Source organism: Somniosus microcephalus, unplaced genomic scaffold (genome assembly GCF_052327205.1).
Source record: "Somniosus microcephalus isolate GS21.2 unplaced genomic scaffold, FLI_Smic_1.0 scaffold253, whole genome shotgun sequence".
NCBI lineage: Eukaryota > Metazoa > Chordata > Chondrichthyes > Squaliformes > Somniosidae > Somniosus > Somniosus microcephalus.
This window is the reverse complement of record NW_028225440.1, coordinates 181849-204471: the sequence shown is the minus strand read 5'-3', so window position 1 is coordinate 204471 and position 22623 is coordinate 181849. Positions and strand designations below refer to the sequence as shown.

Sequence of the window (22623 nt, the reverse complement as noted above, 5' to 3'; positions counted from 1 at the left end):
AGGAGCGCTGCAGTGTTGGAGGTGCTGTCTTATGGATGAGATATTAAACGGAGGCCCCCGTCTGCCCCCTCAGGTGGACGTAAAAGATCCCGTGGTGCTATTTCAAAGAAGTTATCCCCGGTGTTTTGAGCCCAATATTTATCCCTCAATCAACATGATGAAAAAGCAGATTATCTGGTCATTATCACATTGCTGTTTGTGGGAGCTTGCTGTGCGCAAATTGGCTGCCGCGTTTCCCACATTACAACAGTGACTACACTTCAAAAGTACTTCATTGGCTGTAAAGCGCATTGGAACATCTGGTGGTCGTGAAAAGCAGTTAAGAAGGCAAATGGTATGCTGGCCTTCATTACAAGAGGATTTGAGTACAGGAGTAAAGAAGTCTTACTCCAATTATATCTTCTTAGGCAGTCCCTCGGAACCGAGGATGATTTGCTTACACGTTAAAAATGAGTTCTCAGGTGACTGATGAGCCCACACAGGTGGGGCAGATGGTGGTTGAAGGGGCGGGTGAGTGGGGTGCTTTGGTTGACGTGCGCTCCTTGCGCTTGGCTTCTCTTTGCTCCCGGCGAAGAGACTTGAGGTGTTCGGCACCTTCCCGGATGCTTCTTCTCCACTTTGTGCAGTCTTGGGCCAGGGATTCCCAGGTGTCAGTGGGGATGTTGCACCTTTTCAAGGAGGCTTTGAGGGTGTCCTTGAAGCGTTTCCTCTGCCCACCTTCGGCTCCCTTGCCGTGCTGGAGCTCCGAGTAGAGTGCTTGTTTTGGGAGTCTCGTATCGGGCATGCGGACAATGTGACCCGTCCATCGGAGCTGATCAAGCGTGGTCAAAGCTCCGATGCTGGGGATGTTGGCCTGAGCGAGAACACTGACATTGGTGCGCCTATCCTGCCAATAAATTTGCAGGATCTTGGGGAGGCAGCGTTGGTGGTACCTCTCCAGTGCACCTCAAATCACTGGAGAGGTAGCACCAACACTGCCTCCAGTTATATAGGGCCTTGGTGAGACCACACCTGGAGTACTGTGTTCAATTTTGGTCTCCTTACCTAACAAAGGATAAACTTGCCATAGAGGGAGTGCAATGCAGGTTCACGAGATTGATTCCTGGGATGGCGGGACTGTCGTATGAGGAGAGATTGAGTAAACTAGACCTGTATTCTCTTGAATTCAGAAGAATGAGAGGGGATCTCATTGAAGCATACACAATTATTACAGGGCTTGACAGGGTGGATGCTGGGAGAATGTTTCCCTTGGCTGGGGAGTCTAGAACCAGGGGCCACAGCCTCAGGATAAAGGGTAGGCCATTCAGGACTGAGGTGAGAAGAAATTTCTTCACACAGAGGATGGTGAATCTTTGGAATTCTCTACCCCAGAGGGCTGTGGAGGCTCAGTCATTGGGTATATTCAAAACAGAAGTCTATAGATTTCTGACTAGTAAGGGCATCAAGGGATATGGCGATAGGGCCGGTGAATGGAGTTGAGGCAGAAGATCAGCCATGATCTCATTGAATGGCGGAGCAGGCTCGAAGGGCCGAATGGCCGACTCCTACTCCTATTTCTTATGTTCTTATAAATACAAGTCTTTCTTTCTTATTGTGTCCAATTCTGGCCACCGCACTTTAGGAAGGATGTGAAGGCCTTAGAGAGGCTGCAAAAAAGATTTACCAGAATGGTTCCAGGAATGAGGGACTTCAGTTACGTGGAGAGACTGGAGAAGCTGGGATTGTTTTCCTTAGAGCAGAGAAGGTTGAGAGGAGATGTGATGGAGGTGTTCAAAATCGTGAGGGGGGTCTGGACAGAGTAGATAGAGAGAAACTGTTCCCATTGGCGGAAGGCTTGAGAACCAGAGGACACAGATTTAAGGTGATTGGCAGAAGGTCCAAAGGCTCCTCACAGCTTACTGTCTCACCTAGCTTTGTATCATCAGCAAACTTGGATACATTACACTCGGTCCCTTCATCCTGGTCATTAGTATAGATTGTAAATAGCTGAGGCCCCAACACTGATCCACGCGGCACCCCACTAGATACAGCCTGCCAACCTGAAAAAGATCTGTTTATCCCTGCTCTCTGTTTTCAGTCCATTAACCAATCCTCTATCCATGCTACTATATTACCCCCAACCCCATGAGCCCTAATCTAGTGTAATAACCTTTTATGTGGCACCTTATAGAATGCCTTTTGGAAATCCAAATATACTACATCCACTGGTTCCCCTCTACCTACCCTGCTAGTTACATCCTCAAAAAACTCTAATAAATTTGTCAAACACGATTTCCTTTTCATAAAACCATGTTGACTCTGCCTAATCATGTTATGATTTTCTAAGTGGCTTGATACCACTTCCTTAACAATGGATTCCAGCATTTTCCCGATGACTGATGTAGCTTTCAAAAGCTCTTACAATAATGTGTCCATGACTACACAAACCACTCTGGGTCCAGGTATATTGTGTATCAGTAAAACAGTCCATGACCACACAAACCTCTCTGGGTACAGGTATATTGTGTATCAGTAAAACAGTCCGTGACTACACAAACCACTCTGGGTCCAGGTATATTGTGTATCAGTAAAACAGTCCGTGACTACACAAACCACTCTGGGTACAGGTATATTGTGTATCAGTAAAACAGTCCGTGACTACACAAACCACTCTGGGTACAGGTATATTGTGTATCAGTAAAACAGTCTGTGACTACACAAACCACTCTGGGTCCAGGTATATTGTGTATCAGTAAAACAGTCCGTGACTACACAAACCACTCTGGGTCCAGGTATATTGTGTGTCAGTAAAACAGTCCGTGACGACACAAACCACTCTGGGTACAGGTATATTGTGTATCAGTAAAACAGTCCGTGACTACACAAACCACTCTGGGTCCAGGTATATTGCGTATCAGTAAAACAGTCCATGACCACACAAACCACTCTGGGTCCAGGTATATTGTGTATCAGTAAAACAGTCTGTGACTACACAAACCACTCTGGGTACAGGTATATTGTGTATCAGTAAAACAGTCCGTGACTACACAAACCACTCTGGGTACAGGTATATTGTGTATCAGTAAAACAGTCTGTGACTACACAAACCACTCTGGGTCCAGGTATATTGTGTATCAGTAAAACAGTCCGTGACTACACAAACCACTCTGGGTACAGGTATATTGTGTATCAGTAAAACAGTCCGTGACTACACAAACCACTCTGGGTACAGGTATATTGTGTATCGGTAAAACAGTCCGCGACTACACAAACCACTCTGGGTCCAGGTATATTGTGTATCGGTAAAACAGTCCGTGACTACACAAACCACTCTGGGTCCAGGTATATTGTGTATCAGTAAAACAGTCCGTGACTACACAAACCACTCTGGGTACAGGTGTTGTGTATGTAACCTGTTCCACCTTAAGAGAGCTTAAGCCTGTTCCACCTTAAGAGATGTACTACTTTCTCAGGCTGCTGTAGACGTAATACCGGGGGTGAACACACCGGTATATAAGCACTGTGCAGTAATCTTGTATTCAGAATAGTCCCTACCTCCAACCAGTAAAGACCTGTTTTATTGTTACTGATTAAGTCTGAGTATTAATTACTTGAACACTCACAGAGTTAACACTGGCGACGAGTCTGATTCGGACCCTGCGGCAGTCACTCCACGGCAGCTTCGTCCACAGCCAGGACGTTGCAGAGAGGTTTCCACCCTCTCCACCCCACTGGAAGACATCCTGACCTCGGAGCCTCCATCGGCGACCGTCAGCTTCTTCTCCAGCTTGGTAGTGGGTAAGCCGTTGTCTGAGCCGGGCAGCGACGCGACAGGCAGTCGACCGCGTTGGCCGCACGAACGGGGCTGGGGGAGCCGGAGAAATAGGGCGCGAGAGCCGCTTCGAGCGGGAGGCGTTTCAACAGAGCGATCGCATCTCCTGATAAGGGCCGCACTCGGGCAATCGCGGCGAAGATAAGGGCCGCACTCGGGGGCTGAAGGGAGACGGCGTCGGGGGACGGGTGAAGACCGCCAAGCGCGGGAAAACCGCCATTTTGTGGGCGGAGGACGACGGCAAGAGCGGGAAGCCGCCATCTTGGATAGCAGTAAAAAAAAAAAAAAATCTGAGAAATTGCACATCTGATAAAGTACTACAATGCCTAAACACGGGAATATTAGCAACTTTGATAGTGACATCGAAGATTGGGCCATATATGTTGAACGAGTTAAAAATTATTGTAAGGCCAATAAAATTCGTGAGGCTGATAAAGCTCTAACATTATTAAATTTAATGGGTGCGAAGACATACGGGCAATTGAAACACCTGTTATCACCAGATGAACCGGCGGATAAGACGTTCGATGAGATTGTTACTGTCCTGAAAGATCATCTAAACCCCACGCCGCTGATGCTAGCGGAACGATTTAAATTTTACGACAGAAGGCAGCTACAGCATGAAAGCAATGCTGAATATCTGCTGGAATTGCGTAAATTAGTGAAATATTGCCAGTTTGGAACGGGACTGACAGATGCACTACGAGACAAATTTGTGTGTGGTTTATTTAAACAGGATACACAAAAGCGACTGCTCGAGGAGAATGAGCTGATGCTTGAGAAGGCGGTCACTATGGCAGCAGCACACGAAGCCGCAGCGAGAGGCACGGCAGTAATGCAGCTACGGTCACCGGAGCTCAGTGCACACAAATTGGGTGTGAGTTCTGTTAAATGTTATCGTTGTGGAAAGACAACGCATGATCAGAACCAGTGTTGGTTTAAAAACCAAGAATGTAGAACTTGTGGTAGGCTTGGACATACAGCTAGAGTATGCAGGTCAGCGAAGAAGACCAGCAACAAGAAGTCACCGCAAGGGAAATACGCAAAGGTACACAAGGTGGCCGAACAGGAGTCCGATTCAGACGCAAGCAGTATTGAACTGGCTAGCTTAAGGGTACTCAACGTTGGTAAGGGTGCAGACCTCCAGACAATTTGGGTTACTCTTCAGATAGAAGGAGTCCAAGTAAAAATGGAATTGGACACTGGATCGGCATTGTCGGTCATGAATAAGAAAGATTACAGAAGGTTATTCCAACATATTCCCCTACAGGATACGGAGATTATATTGACAACCTACACGGGGCAGAGAGTGTACCCCATCGGGACAATAAAGGTTGCAGTGGCCAACAAGGGCGAAGGAAGTCAAATAATGGACTTATATGTGCTACCGGAGGGAGGTCCACCACTACTAGGCCGGGAGTGGTTTAGAAACATAAATATGGACTGGCATTCGCTAAAAGCCATAAAGAGTGAGAACTCGGTGCAGATAATCAGCCCAGACTCTAGAACTGATGATGGTAAGACCAACCCATGTGCAAAAGACAAAGTTTCAGCACAGAATTCCACTGAGCAACAACAACATAGTTTAACAGAGAATTCTGAGTCTGTCAAGTCTACTGATATGCACATTTTTGAGGGACACTGGGCTCGAACTCAACTCCATTTCAAACTACAACAGCAATTAGAACAAATGATTCGCCGTTTTGAGCAAGAGATGAATGAAATAAAAAAGTTCTTTGTGACAGAGTGGGAGAATCTGGAAAGGCAACAGAAGCAACTGATGGAGAAAATGGAGCAGGAGCACACCAACCATCTGCGCGAGGAGGCCGAACGAATCAAAGCTGATTCAGGTTCTGAAGGTGCGTGCCATAATCTGGTGTCAGAAGAGTTAACGGTCAGCCAACTCCTTCATATGCTGAGGGACAAGACTCTGAAATGGGAAAAACTTGAACACGAGCTGCGATCTTCAAAGGAAAAGGGTTCGGAGCTCTCAAAAGTCATTGAGATGGCTGATGTGACGACACAGACTGAAACGACTGCAACAGAGCAGCCATTGGATGCCAAAAGTACGCTGACTCACGTCAATGTAGAACAACAGACCGCTGAAACAGCTGCTCCAGTAGAGGGATTGCATAGTCCGATCAATCAATCTCCAAAGGAAGTTGAAGTATTAAAATCACAAATGAGGTCACTCGTAAACGACTTGCTGAAAGCCCAGAAAAAGCTGGATGCAGAGGTACACATGAAGAAGTCTCTTCAGGAAAGATGTCTGGATTTGGAACAAGAGCTGGCTAACGTCCAGCTGGGTATGGAGGAAATAGACGACCCTCTCACTGGTCTAGCTCAGGACGACACCGAATATTACCATGACCTGGTGGACGACACCGAATATTACGATGTCCTGTCCTGCCCAGCTTGTAACTTCGACTCCCAAAGTGCAGAAATCATGGAGGAGCACCAAAAGTCTACGGAACATCGGGAGAAGCTGGCTCTACGACGGAAACAGGAGGAAGAGAAGGAGGAACTGCGCATGCAGCTGGCAGCTGTGGCAGCTGACAATGGAGCCCAGAGAGTCTCCAAGAAGCAGAAAAGGAAAAGTAAAAACAGAAGATGACCCATCTGAACCATTATCACCTCTACCAGATCACACACGTGGTCCCTCCGAACGGAGCCAAATCAGTTCGGAAGTTCAAGCTGTTAAATCCATGAAAGGACTATTGAATGAGTAACGTGAACCGACTACACCACAGAGATTGAATCTGTGAACTGTTTTCCGCAGAGACTGAATCTGTGATATGTTACGTTAAACATGAAGTTATATATGTATATATGTTATTACGTTATGTTAAATGGGGGGGATGACTATAAAGCTAAGAAGGGAGGAGTGTTGTGTATGTAACATGTTCCACCTTAAGAGAGCTTAAGCCTGTTCCACCTTAAGAGATGTACTACTTTCTCAGGCTGCTGTAGACGTAATACCGGGGGTGAACACACCGGTATATAAGCACTGTGCAGTAATCTTGTATTCAGAATAGTCCCTACCTCCAACCAGTAAAGACCTGTTTTATTGTTACTGATTAAGTCTGAGTATTACTTACTTGAACACTCACAGACTTAACAACAGGTATATTGTGTATCAGTAAAACAGTCCGTGACTACACAAACCACTCTGGGTACAGGTATATTGTGTATCAGTAAAACAGTCCGTGACTACACAAACCACTCTGGGTACAGGTATATTGTGTATCAGTAAAACAGTCTGTGACTACACAAACCACTCTGGGTCCAGGTATATTGTGTATCAGTAAAACAGTCCGTGACTACACAAACCACTCTGGGTACAGGTATATTGTGTATCAGTAAAACAGTCCGTGACTACACAAACCACTCTGGGTCCAGGTATATTGTGTATCAGTAAAACAGTCCATGACTACACAAACCACTCTGGGTACAGGTATATTGTGTGTCAGTAAAACAGTCTGTGACTACACAAACCACTCTGGGTCCAGGTATATTGTGTGTCAGTAAAACAGTCCGTGACTACACAAACCACTCTGGGTACAGGTATATTGTGCGTCAGTAAAACAGTCCATGACTACACAAATCACTCTGGGTACAGGTATATTGTGTATCAGTAAAACAGTCCGTGACTACACAAACCACTCTGGGTCCAGGTATATTGTGTGTCAGTAAAACAGTCCGTGACTACACAAACCACTCTGGGTCCAGGTATATTGTGTGTCAGTAAAACAGTCCGTGACTACACAAACCACTCTGGGTCCAGGTATATTGTGTGTCAGTAAAACAGTCCGTGACTACACAAACCACTCTGGGTACAGGTATATTGTGTATCAGTAAAACAGGTTTATTAAGCATTAAACATCCAGTACAAAGAAGTAGTACTTGACAAGAAGATAGTCACAGTCTGTTGGTTCAAACCCCGGCGTTCCTTCCGAGTGAGCGTGGCGCAAGTCTCCTGATGTATCTTGCTGTATTCCGTTGACCCATGCGCGCTTCCTTGGGATCTTGCTGTGTTCTGTTGACCGAAGCTCCTATCAATCTCTGGTTACACGGTGCGCGCTTTCGATGTTCAAAACCTGTATCTTTTTACCCTTTTCCCTCTCATTTTGCCTACGTGGCAGTAATTAACCCCCTAACACCTGGTAAAAAGTCTTGCTCCCTCATTACCCATCTTATGACCTTGTTTGATCCTTCTGACTTTTTCTCTCTGCATTACAAAGTACCCTTATCTCAGATCTTCACTTTTCACAGAACACTTCCTAGAATGTTGACGACACAGTCGGTCCATCCGATAGCTGGACCAATGAAGGACGTCTCCAACTCTTATCTATCTCTCTAGTTTTTATCTCTTTAAGCATAATATTGCTGAATTCCTCGTCTCCATAAACTTAGCATAACATTCCATTACTTCAGTAATTTTAAACAGAGGTTTTTAGTCAGGTTGGCATAATCCCATCCTGCTTTGCTCTCAGCCATTCTCCATTTTATACAGGCTTTTAGGATCGTAACATACAATTTCACATATTATAGTTATATTAGAATGGTTATCGAATCTTAATAATGTTTACTAAATCCTACAGGTACACCCTATCCTACATATCCCGACCTTGAGGGCGAGGCATTTGCCGACCCCTCAAAACTAAAATCTTACATATGGATTATTTTTCTTCCGTTTATGTAACTCTAACATGTTCTGGGCTGTGATGATATTTAAATGTGATTGGGCATTGGACTTTAGGTGTTTCAGGTAGCAGGTGTAGAATAGTAAGCACATCATTACTACAAGTTGGGATATGACCACTCCATGGGAAGTTATCCTAATCCAATGAGGAATTTCCATGTTTGTCCCTATGTTGTCTTATTAGTCCTAACAGTTTTTGACTCCCTACCTTGTGACATTTGTGTTTAACTGGGTAGATCTTAAACAAACTTCTGATCTTACATAGTTCAAAGTTTTACTACATGGGTTACATATCTCAAATACAAAATCATTACAAGTTGGAGAACAACCAGAGCGTGTGAAATAATATGAGCCTAAGGGCATGCTGATGTATTAAGCCCAATATCCCACCAGTGTGTGTTGTCCCTTATGCTTTCAATTTCAATATCTATTCTCCAGTTGTCTTGCTCCAAAACATAAAAAATGCTTTAGGGAGGAGTTCAGTCGTATCATGAGCTCACTGAAACCCTCAAACAATAGGGGAATGTCGGGCCTGAATTGTGCCACATAACTGTGCAGCTCGTACTTAAAAACGTGTTGGTTGGTGGGACAGGTCCTGTTAGACCCGTAAAGCATGGTAGTTGTGGTGGTAGTGACACAGGAGGCACCACCAAAATCACCTCATACTGGATTCGTACTGGTTTTTCCCCACGCTCTGTTACCTACAAAACACAATTATTACAGTCACAGTTAAATTCAGTCTCACAATCATTTCAAGCGACATTACAGTTTCACATCTACTTCCTGATCTTCCAAGTCGAGATCCATTCTCGCTTCCGTTTTTCAAAATAGCGGCCACGGGATCTTTTACACCCACCTGAGAGGGCAGACGGGGCAGCGGTTTAACACCGCATCCGAAAGATGGCACCTCTGACAGGGCAGCTCACCCTCAGTACTGCCCTGGAGTGTCAGCCTAGATTACGTGCTCAAGTCTCCAGAGTGGGACTCAAACCCACGACCTTCTGACTCTAGAGGTGAGAGTGTCACCCACTGAGCCGAGGCTGACCCCTCTGAAACTCCAGCCTAGTTACTGGGGTTATTATCAGCATCTTCAAACCGCCCCCCAATCCCCCAACCCCGTAATTGCCATTATTAACACAGAACAGTCCTTCATGTGATTAACAGCAGAATGGGACCAGTGCGCTCAGGTGTGAACTCGCTGGTGTCTCAGCAAGTGAGATGGACTGGTGAATCCCTTTTCACACACTGAGCAGGGGAACGGCGTCTTCCCGGTGTGGGCGAACTGGTGTTTCCGAAGATTGGATGAGTGGGTAAACCTCTTCCCGCAGTGAGAGCAGCTGAACTACCTCTCCCCGGTGTGGATGCGTCAATGCTTCTTCAGGACCTTGGAGCATTTGAAACTCTTGTCGCAGTCGGAACATTTAAACGGCCTCTCGTCAGTGTGAACCTGCTGGTGCAGCCGCAGAGAGGTGAGACGAGTGAATCCTTTCCCGCACTCGGAGCAGGAGAACGGCCTTTCGTCAGTGTGAACCAGCTGGTGTGCCCGCAGAAAGCAGGGACGAGTGAATCCTTTCCCGCACTCGGAGCAGGTGAACGGCCTCTCGTCAGTGTGAACTCGCTGGTGCAGCCGCAGAGAGGAGGGACGAGTGAATCCTTTCCCGCACTCGGAGCAGGAGAACGGCCTCTCGTCAGTGTGAACCAGCTGGTGTTCCCGCAGAGAGTCCGAACGAGTGAATCCTTTCCCGCACTCAGAGCAGGAGAACGGCCTCTCGTCAGTGTGCCCACGTTCGTGTACCAGCAGAGTGTGGGACTGGACAAATCCCTTCCCGCACACTGAGCAGGTGAACGGCCTCTCCCCGGTGTGATGTCGCTGGTGTCTCACCAGGTTCGATGACTTAGCAAACCTCTTTCCGCAGTGAGAGCAGCTGAACGGCCTCTCCCCGGTGTGAATGCGTTGATGCTTGTTCAGATCCTCGGTGCTTTTAAAGCTCTTCTCACAGTCAGGGCACTTACAGGGTCTCTCGTCAGTGTGAGCTCGCTGGTGCACCCGCAGAGAGGTAGAATGGCTGAATCCCTTCCCACACACGGAGCAGGTGAACTCCTTGGTGTGAGCTCGTTGGTGTGTTAGCAGGGTGGAGGAGAGAGTGAATCCCTTCCCACACACAGAGCAGGTGAACGGCCTCTCCCCGGTGTGAACTCGCTGGTGCTGTACCAGGTCGCTGGATCTTCTGAAGCCCTTCTCGCAGTCAGAGCACTGAAAAGGTCTCTCATCGGTGTGAACACGCTCGTGTAGCAACAGGTGGCAAGACCGGTTAAACCTCTTCTCACAGTGAGAGCAGGCGAACGGCTTCTCGTCGGTGTGCACTCGCTGGTGTCTCAGCAGGGAGAACGAACGAGTGAATCTCTTCCCACACACTGAGCAGGTGAACGGCCTCTCCCCGGTGTGAATGCATTGATGCCTTGCTACATCCTCAGCGCTTTTAAAGCTCTTCTCACAGTCAGGGCACTTACAGGGTCTCTCGTCAGTGTGAACTCGCTGGTGCACCCGCAGAAAGGTAGAATGGCTGAATCCCTTCCCACACACGGAGCAGGTGAACGGTCTCTCCCCAGCGTGTACTCGCTGGTGTGTCTGCAGGGAGAATGAATGACTGAATCCCTTCCCACACACGGAGCAGGTGAACGGCCATTTCACGGAGTGACTGCGTTGATGAGTCTCCAGCTCGGAGAGGCAACTGAATCCCTTCCCGCATTCCTGACATTTGCACGGACTCTCCTCGCTTTGGTTACACTTGTGCCTCCCCAGGCTGCACCTTCGGTTGAATCCACGTCCACACACAAGACACGTGTGCAGTTTGCCCACATTCTGATTGCTGCTTTCCGCTTCCATATGTCAATGATATTCAGGTCCTGATGAATCGAGTGACTCTGTCAGATCTTCGTGTGAAGTTTGCATTAAGCTGCCCGTCTGCAATTCTTCCCCTTGCAAGAGACAGTAAAACAGGTTTATATAAGTAATTAATGTAAATACTGGAGAGAAATTAAAGAAAGACTGGCCTTTATACAGCACCTTTCACGAGCAACGGTTTTACAGCCAATGAAGTACTTTTTGAAGTGTAGTCGCTGTTGTCAACATGGATTTACAAAAGGCAAATCATGCTTGACTAATCTACTGGAATTTTTTGAGGATGTAACTGGTAAAATAGATAAGGGAGAACCAGTGGATGTGGTGCATTTGGACTTTCAGAAGGCTTTCGATAAGGTCCCACATAAGAGATTAGCATGCAAAATTAAGGCACATGGAATTGGGGGCAAGGTATTGACTTGGATAGAGAACTGGTTGGCGGACAGAAAGCAAAGAGTTGGAATAAACGGGTCGTTTTCCGAGTGGCAGGCAATGACTAGTGGGGTACCGCAAGGATCGGTCCTAGGACCCCAGCTGTTCACAATATATATTAATGATCTGGACGAGGGAATTAGATGTAATATCTCCAAATTTGCAGACGACACAAAGCTGGGTGGGTGGGTAAGCTGAGGAGGATGTCGTGAAACTCCAGTATGATTTGGACAGGTTGGGTGATTGGGCAGAAACATGGCAAATGCACAATAATATGGCAAATGCACTATAATCCACTTTGGTGGCAAAAACAGGAAGGCAGATTATTATTTGAATGGCAATAGGTTGGGAGAAGGGGAAGTGCAAAGAGACCTGGGTGTTATTGTGCACCAGTCGCTGAAGGTAAGCATGCAGGTGCAGCAGGTGGTTAAGAAGGCAAATGGTATGTTGGGTTAGATACAGAGTAAAGCTCCCTCTACAATGTCTCATCCAACACTCCCAGGGCAGGTACAGCATGGGTTAGATACAAAGTAAAGCTCCCTCTACACTGTTCCATCAAACACTCCCAGGGCAGGTACAGCATGGGTTAGATACGGAGTAAAGCTCCCTCTACACTGTCCCATCAAACGCTCCCAGGGCAGGTACAGCATGGCTTAGATACAGAGCAAAGCTCACTCTACACTGTCCCATCAAACACTCCCAGAGCAGGTACAGCACGGGTTAGATACAGAGTAAAGCGCCCTCTACACTGTCCCATCAGACACTCCCAGGGCAGGTACAGCACGGGTTAGATACAGAGTAAAGCTCTCTCTGCACTGTCCCATCAAACACTCCCAGGGCAGATACAGCACAGGTTAGATACAGAGTAAACCTCCCTCTACACTGTCCCGTCAAACACTCCCAGGGCAGGTACAGCACAGGTTAGATACAGAGTAAAGCTCCCTCTAAACTGTCACATCAAACACTCCCAGGGCAGGTACAGCACGGGTTAGATACAGAGTAAAGCTCCCTCTACACTGTCCCATCAAACACTCCCAGGGCTGGTGCAGTACTGACGTTAAGATCTGAGTCGCTCGATTTATCGGGACCTGAATATCATTGGCCTTTGTACATGGAAGGAGAGAGCAGTGATCACAGCGCGGACAAACCGCACGTGTTCCGTGTGTGGACTCGGATTCAGCTGATCGCCTGACCTGGCGAGACACGTGCACCGTCACACCGGGGAGAAACCGGGTAAAGGTGGGGACGGTGGGAAGGGATTCAATTCCCCGTCCGTCGGATGTTCATCGGTGCAGTCACACCGGGGACAGTCTGTTCACCTGCTCCGTGTGTGGGAAGGGATTTGTTTATTCATCCCACCTGCTGAGACACCAGCCTGTCCACATTGATGAGAAGGCATTTAAATGTTCTGACTGTGGGAAGAGCTTTGAAAGCTCGAAGAGCCTGAAGAGACACCAGCGAGTTCACACTGTTCCTAGAATCTTACAGCACAGAAGGTTCTCGGGCCCATTGTGATGTGTCGGCTCTTTGAAAGAGCTGTTGAATTTAGTCCCACTCCCCGGCTTTATCCCCATAACCTCCAAACTAGTCCTCTTCAAGTACATGTCCAATTGCCTTTGAAAGTTCCTGTGGTACCACATAGAAGGCCGGTTATCAAAATTGAGGCTCATGGAATAGGTGGGTCAGCGGCAGCTTGGATTAGGAGTTGGCTTAAGGACAGAAAACAGCGAGTTGTAGTAAATGACTGTTTTTCAAACTAGAGGATTGTAGACAGTGGTGTTCCCCAAGGGTCAGTGCTGGGGCCACTGCTTTTTTTGATATATATAAATGACCTGGATATTGGAATACAGAGTAGAATTTCTAAATTTGCCGATGACACCAAACTTGGGGGTGTGGTAAACAGTGAGGATGATACCAATCGACCGCAACAGGACATAGAAAGGCTAGCAGAATGGGCAGACAAGTGGCAGATGGAATTTAATTCAGAGAAGTGTGAGGTGATGCATTTTGGCAGAAGGAACAGGGACAGGCAATATACACTTAATGGCACAGTTTTAAAGAGTGTGCAGGGACAGAGGGACCTGGGAGTTACTGTGCGTAGGTCCCTGAAGGTGGCAGGACATATTGAGAGAGTGGTTAGCAAAGCATTTGGGATCTTGGGCTTCATAAATAGAGGTATTGAGTACAAAAGTAGAGAGGTTCTGCTGAAACTTTATAAAGCGCTGGTTAGGCCACAACTGGAGTATTGCATCCAGTTCTGGTCACCACACTTTAGGAAGGATGTGAAGGCCCTTGAGTGGGTGCAGAGTAGATTTACCAGAATGGTTCCGGGGATGGGGGATCTTAGCTACAAGGACAGGTTGGAGAAGCTGGATTTGTTTTCATTAGAGCAAAAGAGGTTGAGGTGTAGGAACGGCGGTTCCTAACTAAATAACTGAGTTCAACTCGATGAATCAAAAGACTGGAATTTAATAATAACAAAGTTAACTGGAAGATACAAGGAGGATCTCAATATACGTCTGCTCAGGCGGTCACGTGATCGGCGTCATGATGTCACCACGCAGGATACAGGCAAGTACATACAGTAAAGGTAACAATCAGTTTGAAGGTGCAGTCCCCGGCTGCACCACAATGCAATTAAGGGGATTATTCTAAGTTACTCTGAGTCTCTTGTGGCTCCTCCACAGGCACCCCCCCAGAATCCCCTTTAATGGACAGTGTCAGACGAGCAGGAGGCTTGATGATTCTGTCTGAGCGTCGACGACCCTCAGGCGGCAGAAGTGGAACATCGGGAGACGAGATGGAGCTTGGCTGTGGTTGTGGCGGCGCGTCAGGTGCGTCAAAAACGGTGTCTGACTGTGAAGGCAATGATGAGGTAGCTGCAGGCGGTTCAACGGCGGGCTGTTGTAACACTGGTTCGGTGTTCAACGGCGGTTGTCCTCGGCGAGGTGGCTGGGCAGGAACTATTGGTTCAGTGCGATCGAGATGAGCGGCTTTCAGCCGGTCGATGGAGACGGTATCAGGCCTGACACCCACGTCAACCGTGAAATATTTCTCTCCAGCAGATATGACACGAAATGGGCCGGCGTACGGTGGTTTAAGTGGGTCTCTGTGAGCATCTTGCCTGATGAAGACATAATCGGCGGACATGAGGTCCGCAGGAATGTGAGGCCTCTGTAAGCCATGATGCGAGGTTGGAATATGCAGGAAGTTCTTGGCCACCTCGCGATGCTGGAGAAGCTGTTGAGCTGCAGACCACGGTTCTGTGTGTGGAGGTAGGAAGTCACCAGGTAGCCGCAAGGTCTGCCCGTAGACTAACTCAGCTGATGAAGACTGAAGGTCCTCCTTGTGGGCCATCCGGAGCCCTAACAGCACCCAGGGTAATCTGCCTACCCAGTTGGATCCGCGCAGGCTGGCACGAAGGGATGCCTTGAGCGACCGATGGAACCTTTCGCACAGGCCATTCACCTGCAGATGGTAGGCGGTAGTACGGTGCAGCTTGGTACCCAAGCTGTGTGCAACGGCATTCCATAATTCGGAAGTGAATTGTGGACCTCGGTCCGATGAAATGTCGGATGGGACGCCGAAGCGAGCCACCCATGATGACAGGAACGCCCTGGAAACATCAGCTGCAGTGGTAGCGACCAATGGAATCGCCTCTGGCCACCTGGTGGTACGGTCCACTATTGTGAGGAGATGCGTAAAACCCCGTGAGGCGGGGAGAGGACCCATTAGGTCCACGTGCACGTGGTCAAAACGTCATTCTGTCACTGGAAACTCAGCCAATGGGGCTTTAACATGCCGGCTGACTTTCGCTTTCTGACAATCAATACAATTGTTTGTCCAATCTCGGACATCTAAGTGCATGCCTTTCCACACGAACTTGCAGGACATTAGACATTGCGAAGCCCGCATCCCTGGGTGCGACAACCCATGTATTGCCTGAAAGACTTTCTTGCGCCATTCGACCGGCACTATGGGCCTAGGCACTCCCATGGACATGTTGCACAAGAGGGTGGTTCCTGCTGACTGGAACTTAACGTCGGCGACTTGCCAACTGGAAGGCGTGGTCCGGTACGCTTGCACCTCAGGGTCTGCTAACTGCTCTTCTGCTAAGCTAGCGAAATCGATACCCAGGTGAACAGCCAGGACAGGAGCGTGGGAGAGGCAATCGGCCACGAGGTTGTCCTTGCCCGAGACGTGTCGTAAATTGGTTGTGAATTCTGATATGAAGGTGAGGTGACGCTGTTGCCGAGCTGACCAAGGTTCAGACGTTTTGGCCATTGCAAAAGTGAGTGGTTTGTGGTCCACGAACGCGGTGAACGGGCGTCCTTCTAGCAGAAACCGAAAATGCTGAATGGCCAAAAACAGGGCCAGCAACTCCCTATCGAATGTGCTGTACTTGCGCTCATTCTTGCGCAGTTGGCGGCTGAAAAAGGCCAGCGACTGCCAAGTCCCATTGACCCATTGTTCCTGCACCGCCCCAATGGCGTAGTCAGAGGCGTCTGTCGTGAGAGCGATGGTTACACCCGGAATGGGGTGTGCCAGCATGGTTGCATCTGCCAACGCTGCTTTGGTATCCAGGAAAGCTTGGTCCATCTGGGGAGTCCAGTCGATGAGGTCTTTGCCCGATTTCGCTTTCAGTGCTTCATAGAGTGGTTGCATCAACTGAGCTGCCTTGGGGACAAAACGATGGTAAAAATTAACCATCCCCAGGAACTCCTGCAAGGACTTGACCGTGAGAGGTTGTGGAAAAGCTGTAATGGCCTCTACCTTGGTGGCTAGTGGAACGGTGCTGCCCGAGGTGATCCTGTGCCCCAGGAAGTCAATGCTGGTGAGACCGAATTGGCATTTAGCTGGGTTGACGATGAGGCCATGTTGGCTTAACTGGGTGAAGAGCTTGCGTAAATGCACCAAGTGTTCCTTGGAGTCTTTACTAGCGATGAGGATATCGTCTAGATATACAAAAAGAAAAGTTAAATCCCGTAGCACAGAGTCCATGAGCCACTGGAAAGCCTGCGCTGCATTTTTTAAACCCAAAAGGCATTCGGAGAAATTCAAAAAGGCTAAACGGTGTGATGACTGATGTAAGAAAAAGGAGACTTACCATCAAGTAACTTTAAAGTAAGCTTTAAGTAACTTATAAACACACTATATACAAGAGAGGTCTTTACCATGCCTCTGGTAGAAGCCTCTTACAATACTGAACAGACCAGTATTTATACCAGTCCAACAGGAGGTGACACATGACAGGAAGTGAGGTATGTACACAGTTCATAGTTCATAGTTCACAGTTCACAGGAAGTGATGACATAACTTCCCGGAAGTTATTATTTTTATCACAATGACCATCGTCTTGGGAACGTCTTGGGAGTGCACCGGAACTTGGTGATACCCGCGGACGAGATCAACTTTTGAAAATATTGAGTTGCCAGCCAAATGGACCGAGAAATCTTGGATATGAGGTATTGGATACCTGTCTGTTGTCGTGGCATCATTCAGTCATCTGTAATCACCGCAAGGCCACCACCCTCCGCCTGGTTTAGGGACGATGTGCAGTGGAGATGACCAAGGACTGTCGGAGCGTCGGATGATCCTGAGGCGCTCCATTGTTTGGAATTCCGCTTTAGCCGCTGCGAGTTTGCCAGGTTCTAACCTGCGCGCCCAGGCGTAAACCGGTGAACCATTTGTGGTGATATGGTGTGCCACACCATGTTTCGTGACTGCTGCCGAGAAGGTAGGCCTGGTGAGCTCTGGAAACTCGCCGAATAGGCGTGTAAACCCATCTTGCACTGGTACCGCACAGGCAACCGACCAGGACACAGCGGTGCTGCGGTGGCAGGGCACCATGTGATAAGTGGACGCGTGAATGAGGTGGCAGTTTTTGACGTCGACAAGAAAGCCGTTTGCACAAAAGAAGTCGGCACCTAGTATGGCCTGTGACACTGTGGCAGTGATAAATTGCCAGAGGAACCGCTGACCGCCGAAGGTTACATTAACAGTCCGCTTTCCAAAAGTGCGGATAGCCACGCCATTGGCTGCCACGAGTGCAGGACCGCGACCGCCGGATTGTTGATCCAGCTTGGAAGCTGGCAGAATGCTGCACTGGGACCCAGTGTCGCACAGGAATCGTCTTCCCATTGTGGAATCAGTAACATAAAGTAATTTCCCTGTTGAACCAACCGCCATGGCAAATTGAACGTGTTTTTCAGGCCTTTTCGTTCCTTTGGAACAACGATGGCTTGTTGAAGGATTTTTTTGGGGGGAGAAACTGCAGGGGGGCCGGCAGCATCGAGCTTTGGCACCAAAACGGGCGTGGTATGTGCACCAGCCTGCTGGAGGAGGGCTGGGCTTCGCACGCGCAGGAGAAAGGTGCCTCGTGGCTGCACAGCACTGCTGCATAACCGTAAAAATCTTGTCTGCCTCTGCCACGAGCTCGGCACAATCAGTGATCTCAGAGTTGACCAAGGCTGTCTGAACAGCTTCAGGTAGCTGGCAGAGGAAAAGTTCCCGGAATAAAAAACATTGGGCTTCCGAACCCAGCAGGGTGAGCATTTGGCTCATTAATTCCGAAGGTTTTGAGTCCCCGAGGCCTGGCATGGCAATAAGCCTGCGTGCGTGCTCCGACTTATTAAGGCCAAAAATTTGCAGCAAACGAGCTTTAAGAGCTTCATACTTGCCCTCGTCTGGTGGATTGCTCAGGAGGCTGATGACCCTCGAGGCCGTGGTGCTGTCGAGAGCGGAGACCACGTAAAAATAACGGGTCGAATCCGCTGAGATATCCCGCAGGGTGAACTGTGCTTCCGTCTGGAGGAACCAAGCTTCTGGCTGCTGTTCCCAGAACTGAGGCAATTTGAGGGCGACGGCATTTGTACTCATGTTGAATTCTCTTCGACGGTTGTTCGACGAGATCGGGGTCACCAATGTAGGAACCGAGGTTCCTAACTAAATAACTGAGTTCAACTCGATGAATCAAAAGACTGGAATTTAATAATAACAAAGTTAACTGGAAGATACAAGGAGGATCTCAATATACGTCTGCTCAGGATGCCAGGTAGTCAAAGACTGCTGGAAAGTTCTCTCGGCTGATGTCATGACGTCATCATGCTCTTCGCACCACTGGCGGTCATGTGATCGGCGTCATGACATCACCATGCAGGATACAGGCAAGTACATACAGTAAAGGTAACAATCAGTTTAAAGGTGCAGTCCCCGGCTGCACTACAATGCAATTAAGGGGATTATTCTAAGTTACTCTGGGTCTCTTGTGGCTCCTCCACAGAGGGGTGATTTGATAGAGGTGTACAAGATTATGACGGGTTTGGATAGGCTAGATGGGGAAAGGCTGTTCCCACTAGTTGATGGTACAAGGACTGGGGACACAGATATAAGGTTTTGGGCAAGAGGTACAGGAGGGACGTGAGGAACAACTTTTTTACGCAGCGAGTGGTGAGGACCTGGAACTCGCTGCCGACGGAAGTGGTGGAAGCGGAGACACTCAATGTTTTCAAGGGGAGACTGGATAGGCACTTGAGGGAAATAAACTTGCAGGGCTACGGGGATAGAGTGGGGGAGTGGGACTGACTGGATTGCTCTACAGAGAGCTGGCACAAACTTGATGGGCCGAATGGCCTCCTTCTGTGCCATTATGGCTCTATGACCTCTACCACCTAGAAGGACAAGGGCAGCAGGTGCATGGGAACACCACCACCTCCAAGTTCCCCTCCAAGTCACACACCATCCTGACTTGGAAGTATATCGCCGATCCTTCATCATCGCTGGGTCAAAATCCTGGAACTCCCTCCCGAACAGCACTGCGGGAGCACCTTCACCACACGGACTGCAGCGGTTCAAGAAGGCGGCTCCCCACCACTTTCTCCAGGACAATTAGGGATGGGCAATAAATGCTGGCATTACCAGCGACGCCCAAATCCATGAACGAATAAAAAAAATACAAACTCCCTGATTTTGTCCGTTTATTTTCCTTTCCTGCTCTTTCTCTTCTTGCCTTTCCTCTCCACATCTCTCTCTAATTGGCTGCTACATTACATTCCTACATGACCGCACGTCAGAAGTCCTGCAATTGCTGCACAGCGCTTGGAGATGTCCTGAAATTGTGAAAGGTGCTGTACATATTCAAGATCTTTCTTTCTTCTTACTTATCTTCTCTCCTGTCTCATTTTTGAAATGTCAATGTTTCTGATCATCACTCACTTTCTCCTCAAATTCTTTTCTTCTCATCTCCTTCGTTTGTCTCTTTCTTACTTTGATCTTTAGTTTTTCTTTCCTTGTCTCTCATTTATTTCTAATGTCCTGTTTCGCTTTCCTTATTACTCTCACTATTACCTCAATGCTAATCAATTGGGGGAAACTCTCCACTGGCTGGAGTCAGACCGAGCACAAAGGAAGATGGTTGTGGTGGTTGGAGGTCAATCATCACAGCCCCAGGATATCGCTGCAGGTGTTCCTCAGGGCAGTGTCCTCGGCCCAACCATCTTCAACTGCTTCATCAGTGACCTTCCCTCCAACATAAGGTCAGAAGTGGGGATGTTCGCTGATAACTGCACAGTATTCAGTTCCATTTGCAACTCCTCAGATAATGAAGCCGTCCATGCCCGCATGCAACAAGACCTGGACAACATTCAGGCTTGGTGTTGTGTATTTTGAATGTGTATTAGAATTGTCCCACATGGGATACCGTAGTGGTGATTTGCAATGCACCATGGGAAATGTAGTGCATTGAGTGAAGAAGCACATTTTAAATAAAATGGCCGTTAACTAAACTCTCCACCCCGGAGTCCTTCTTAATTGTTATATAGATAAGGGTATAAAACCCCTTGAGACACAACAAAACTGGCGACGAGGACGACGGACTTGCGCATCACTTTGCACTGGAATCGGTGATGTTTAAAGTAAGAAGTTCCTGTCTTTTCTTAATGGCGCGCCCGCAGTTTAGTGCTCATGCAATCGCCTCGTAAAGGTGGCGGTTCATGTGTTACACAAATAAGAAGGGGGAGAGTAATGATACAGTGAAACGAAGTGGAGGAAAAGGAGTGTAAAATAATTTTTTTTTTAAATGGCTGTGCGTTTGGACCATTTAATGAAACAGCAGAGCAATGGAGTGCTTATACAGAGCGTTTTGGATTTTTCGTGACTGCAAATGGCATTAAAGATGACGTGAAAGTGGCGACGTTCCTCAGTGTGATCGGAGCAAAAACATTTGGCTTGTTACGGAGTTTGATGCACCCGGATAAGCCCGGCGCGAAGACATATGATCAGATTGTGGAAGTTTTGGAAACACATTTCGCACCCAAGCCGCTGCTGATTGCCGAGAGGTTCAGGTTTCACAAACGAAACCAAGGGGAGGGTGAGTCCATAGCCGAATATGTTGCAGTGCTAAAGAAGCTAACTGAGCACTGAGTTTGGTGAAACTCTAAATGACACTGTCCGTGATAGGTTTGTGTGTGGATTAAGATGTGAAGCAACACAGAAGCGCTTGCTCACAACTGGCAAATTGATGCTTAAATCAGCAGTGGAGCTCACTGTGTCTATGGAGTTAGCAGCTAAAGATGCACAGCTGTTGGGGGCTGCAACAAGAGTGCACAGGGTAGCAGCTACACCGGATAAGCATGCAAGTGGCGCCAGAGAGTGTTACAGATGTGGAAGGTCAGGTCATCAGCCATCTGACTGCTGGTGTAAAGACCTGACCTGTTGGAAATGTGAAAAGAAAGGACACATTGAACGTGTGTGTAAAGGGCAAAGCAAACAATCCTACACAGAGACACACAAAAACAAACAAGGAAACACATCCAACTGGCGTTCTAAAAAGAAAAACCTACACATGGTGAAACAAGAACAGGAAGACAGTGACACAGACTCTGATGGGGAGCTGAATCTCCATGTGTTAACGGTGAATGGAGGCTCATCAGGCTATGGAGTCACTCCACTACTAGAGGGAATACCGGTCAAAATGGAGCTGGATACGGGGGCCGCTGTCTCCTTGATTTCAGAGAAGCTATTCAAAGAAAAACTGAACCACCTATCACTGACGCTTGAAGACCTACACTGGGGAAACAGTCCCAATGCTGGGTAAGACGGAGGTCAAGGTGGAGCTTAATGGACAAACCGTGATGCTGCCAGTTTACGTGATCAAGGGTGACTATCCATCCCTGCTGGGCAGGCCATGGTTGGAGAAAATTCATCTGGATTGGAAAAAAGTGAATACGGTGTCAGTCGAAGAGGCGGGGCTAGCGGCAGTGTTGATAAAGCATGCGGCTGTCTTTGACGGAGAATTGGGGAGTATGAAGGGGATTACGGTCAAACTCAAGGCGAAGCCTGACAGCCAGCCATGATTCCTGAAGGCCAGGAATGTTCCCTACGCCCTCAGACCAAAGGTGGAGGCTGACCTGGAGCGCCTGGTCAAGATAGGGGTCCTGGTGCCGGTTTCGCACAGTGAGTGGGCCACGCCCGTGGTACCAGTGATGAAGAGGGATGGCACAGTTCGCTTATGTGGAGGTTTCAAAGTAACAGTGAATCCTGAGCTCTCAGCTGAACAGTACCCCCTCCCCAACATTGAAGATCTTTTCACGGGTCTAGCAGGCGGTCAGAAGTTTAGCAAGATTGATCTATGCCAAGCCTACTTGCAGATGCATGTAGAAGAGGACTCACAGAAGTACCTCATCATCACCACCCACAAGGGCCTCTACAGGTACTGCCGCCTACCCTTTGGTATAACGTCAGCACCAGCATTGTTTCAGCGGGCTATGGACCAGATCT

At 48.2% G+C, this 22623-nt stretch overlaps 1 protein-coding gene across 1 annotated transcript; it reads right to left on the bottom strand.

Annotated features, from left to right (window-relative positions):
- Nucleotides 1–7655: 7655 nt before the first annotated feature.
- LOC147081976 (uncharacterized) lies at nucleotides 7656–17988 on the bottom strand. The gene is made up of 5 exons (XM_085980552.1): nucleotides 17829–17988; nucleotides 16621–16802; nucleotides 16377–16524; nucleotides 15902–16103; nucleotides 7656–11323 (listed from the first exon to the last, which is right to left on the bottom strand). The coding sequence occupies exons 1-5, from the start codon at nucleotides 17986–17988 to the stop codon at nucleotides 9880–9882; spliced, it is 2136 nt and encodes a 711-aa protein (XP_085836678.1). The 3' UTR covers nucleotides 7656–9879.
- Between the last annotated feature and the right edge of the window lie 4635 nt (nucleotides 17989–22623).

Excerpts from the sequence above, each read along its gene's own strand:
- LOC147081976 (XM_085980552.1), bottom strand. The coding sequence starts at position 17,988 with ATGGGAAGACGATTCCTGTGCGACACTGGGTCCCAGTGCAGCATTCTG. Across the intron at positions 16,104-16,376 it reads GCTGGCACACCCCATTCCGG|CTCGGCAACAGCGTCACCTC; the intron begins GTGTAACCATCG and ends AACCTTGGTCAG. Across the intron at positions 11,324-15,901 it reads CGGACCACGCCTTCCAGTTG|GTGCAGCCTGGGGAGGCACA; the intron begins GCAAGTCGCCGA and ends ATTCAACCGAAG.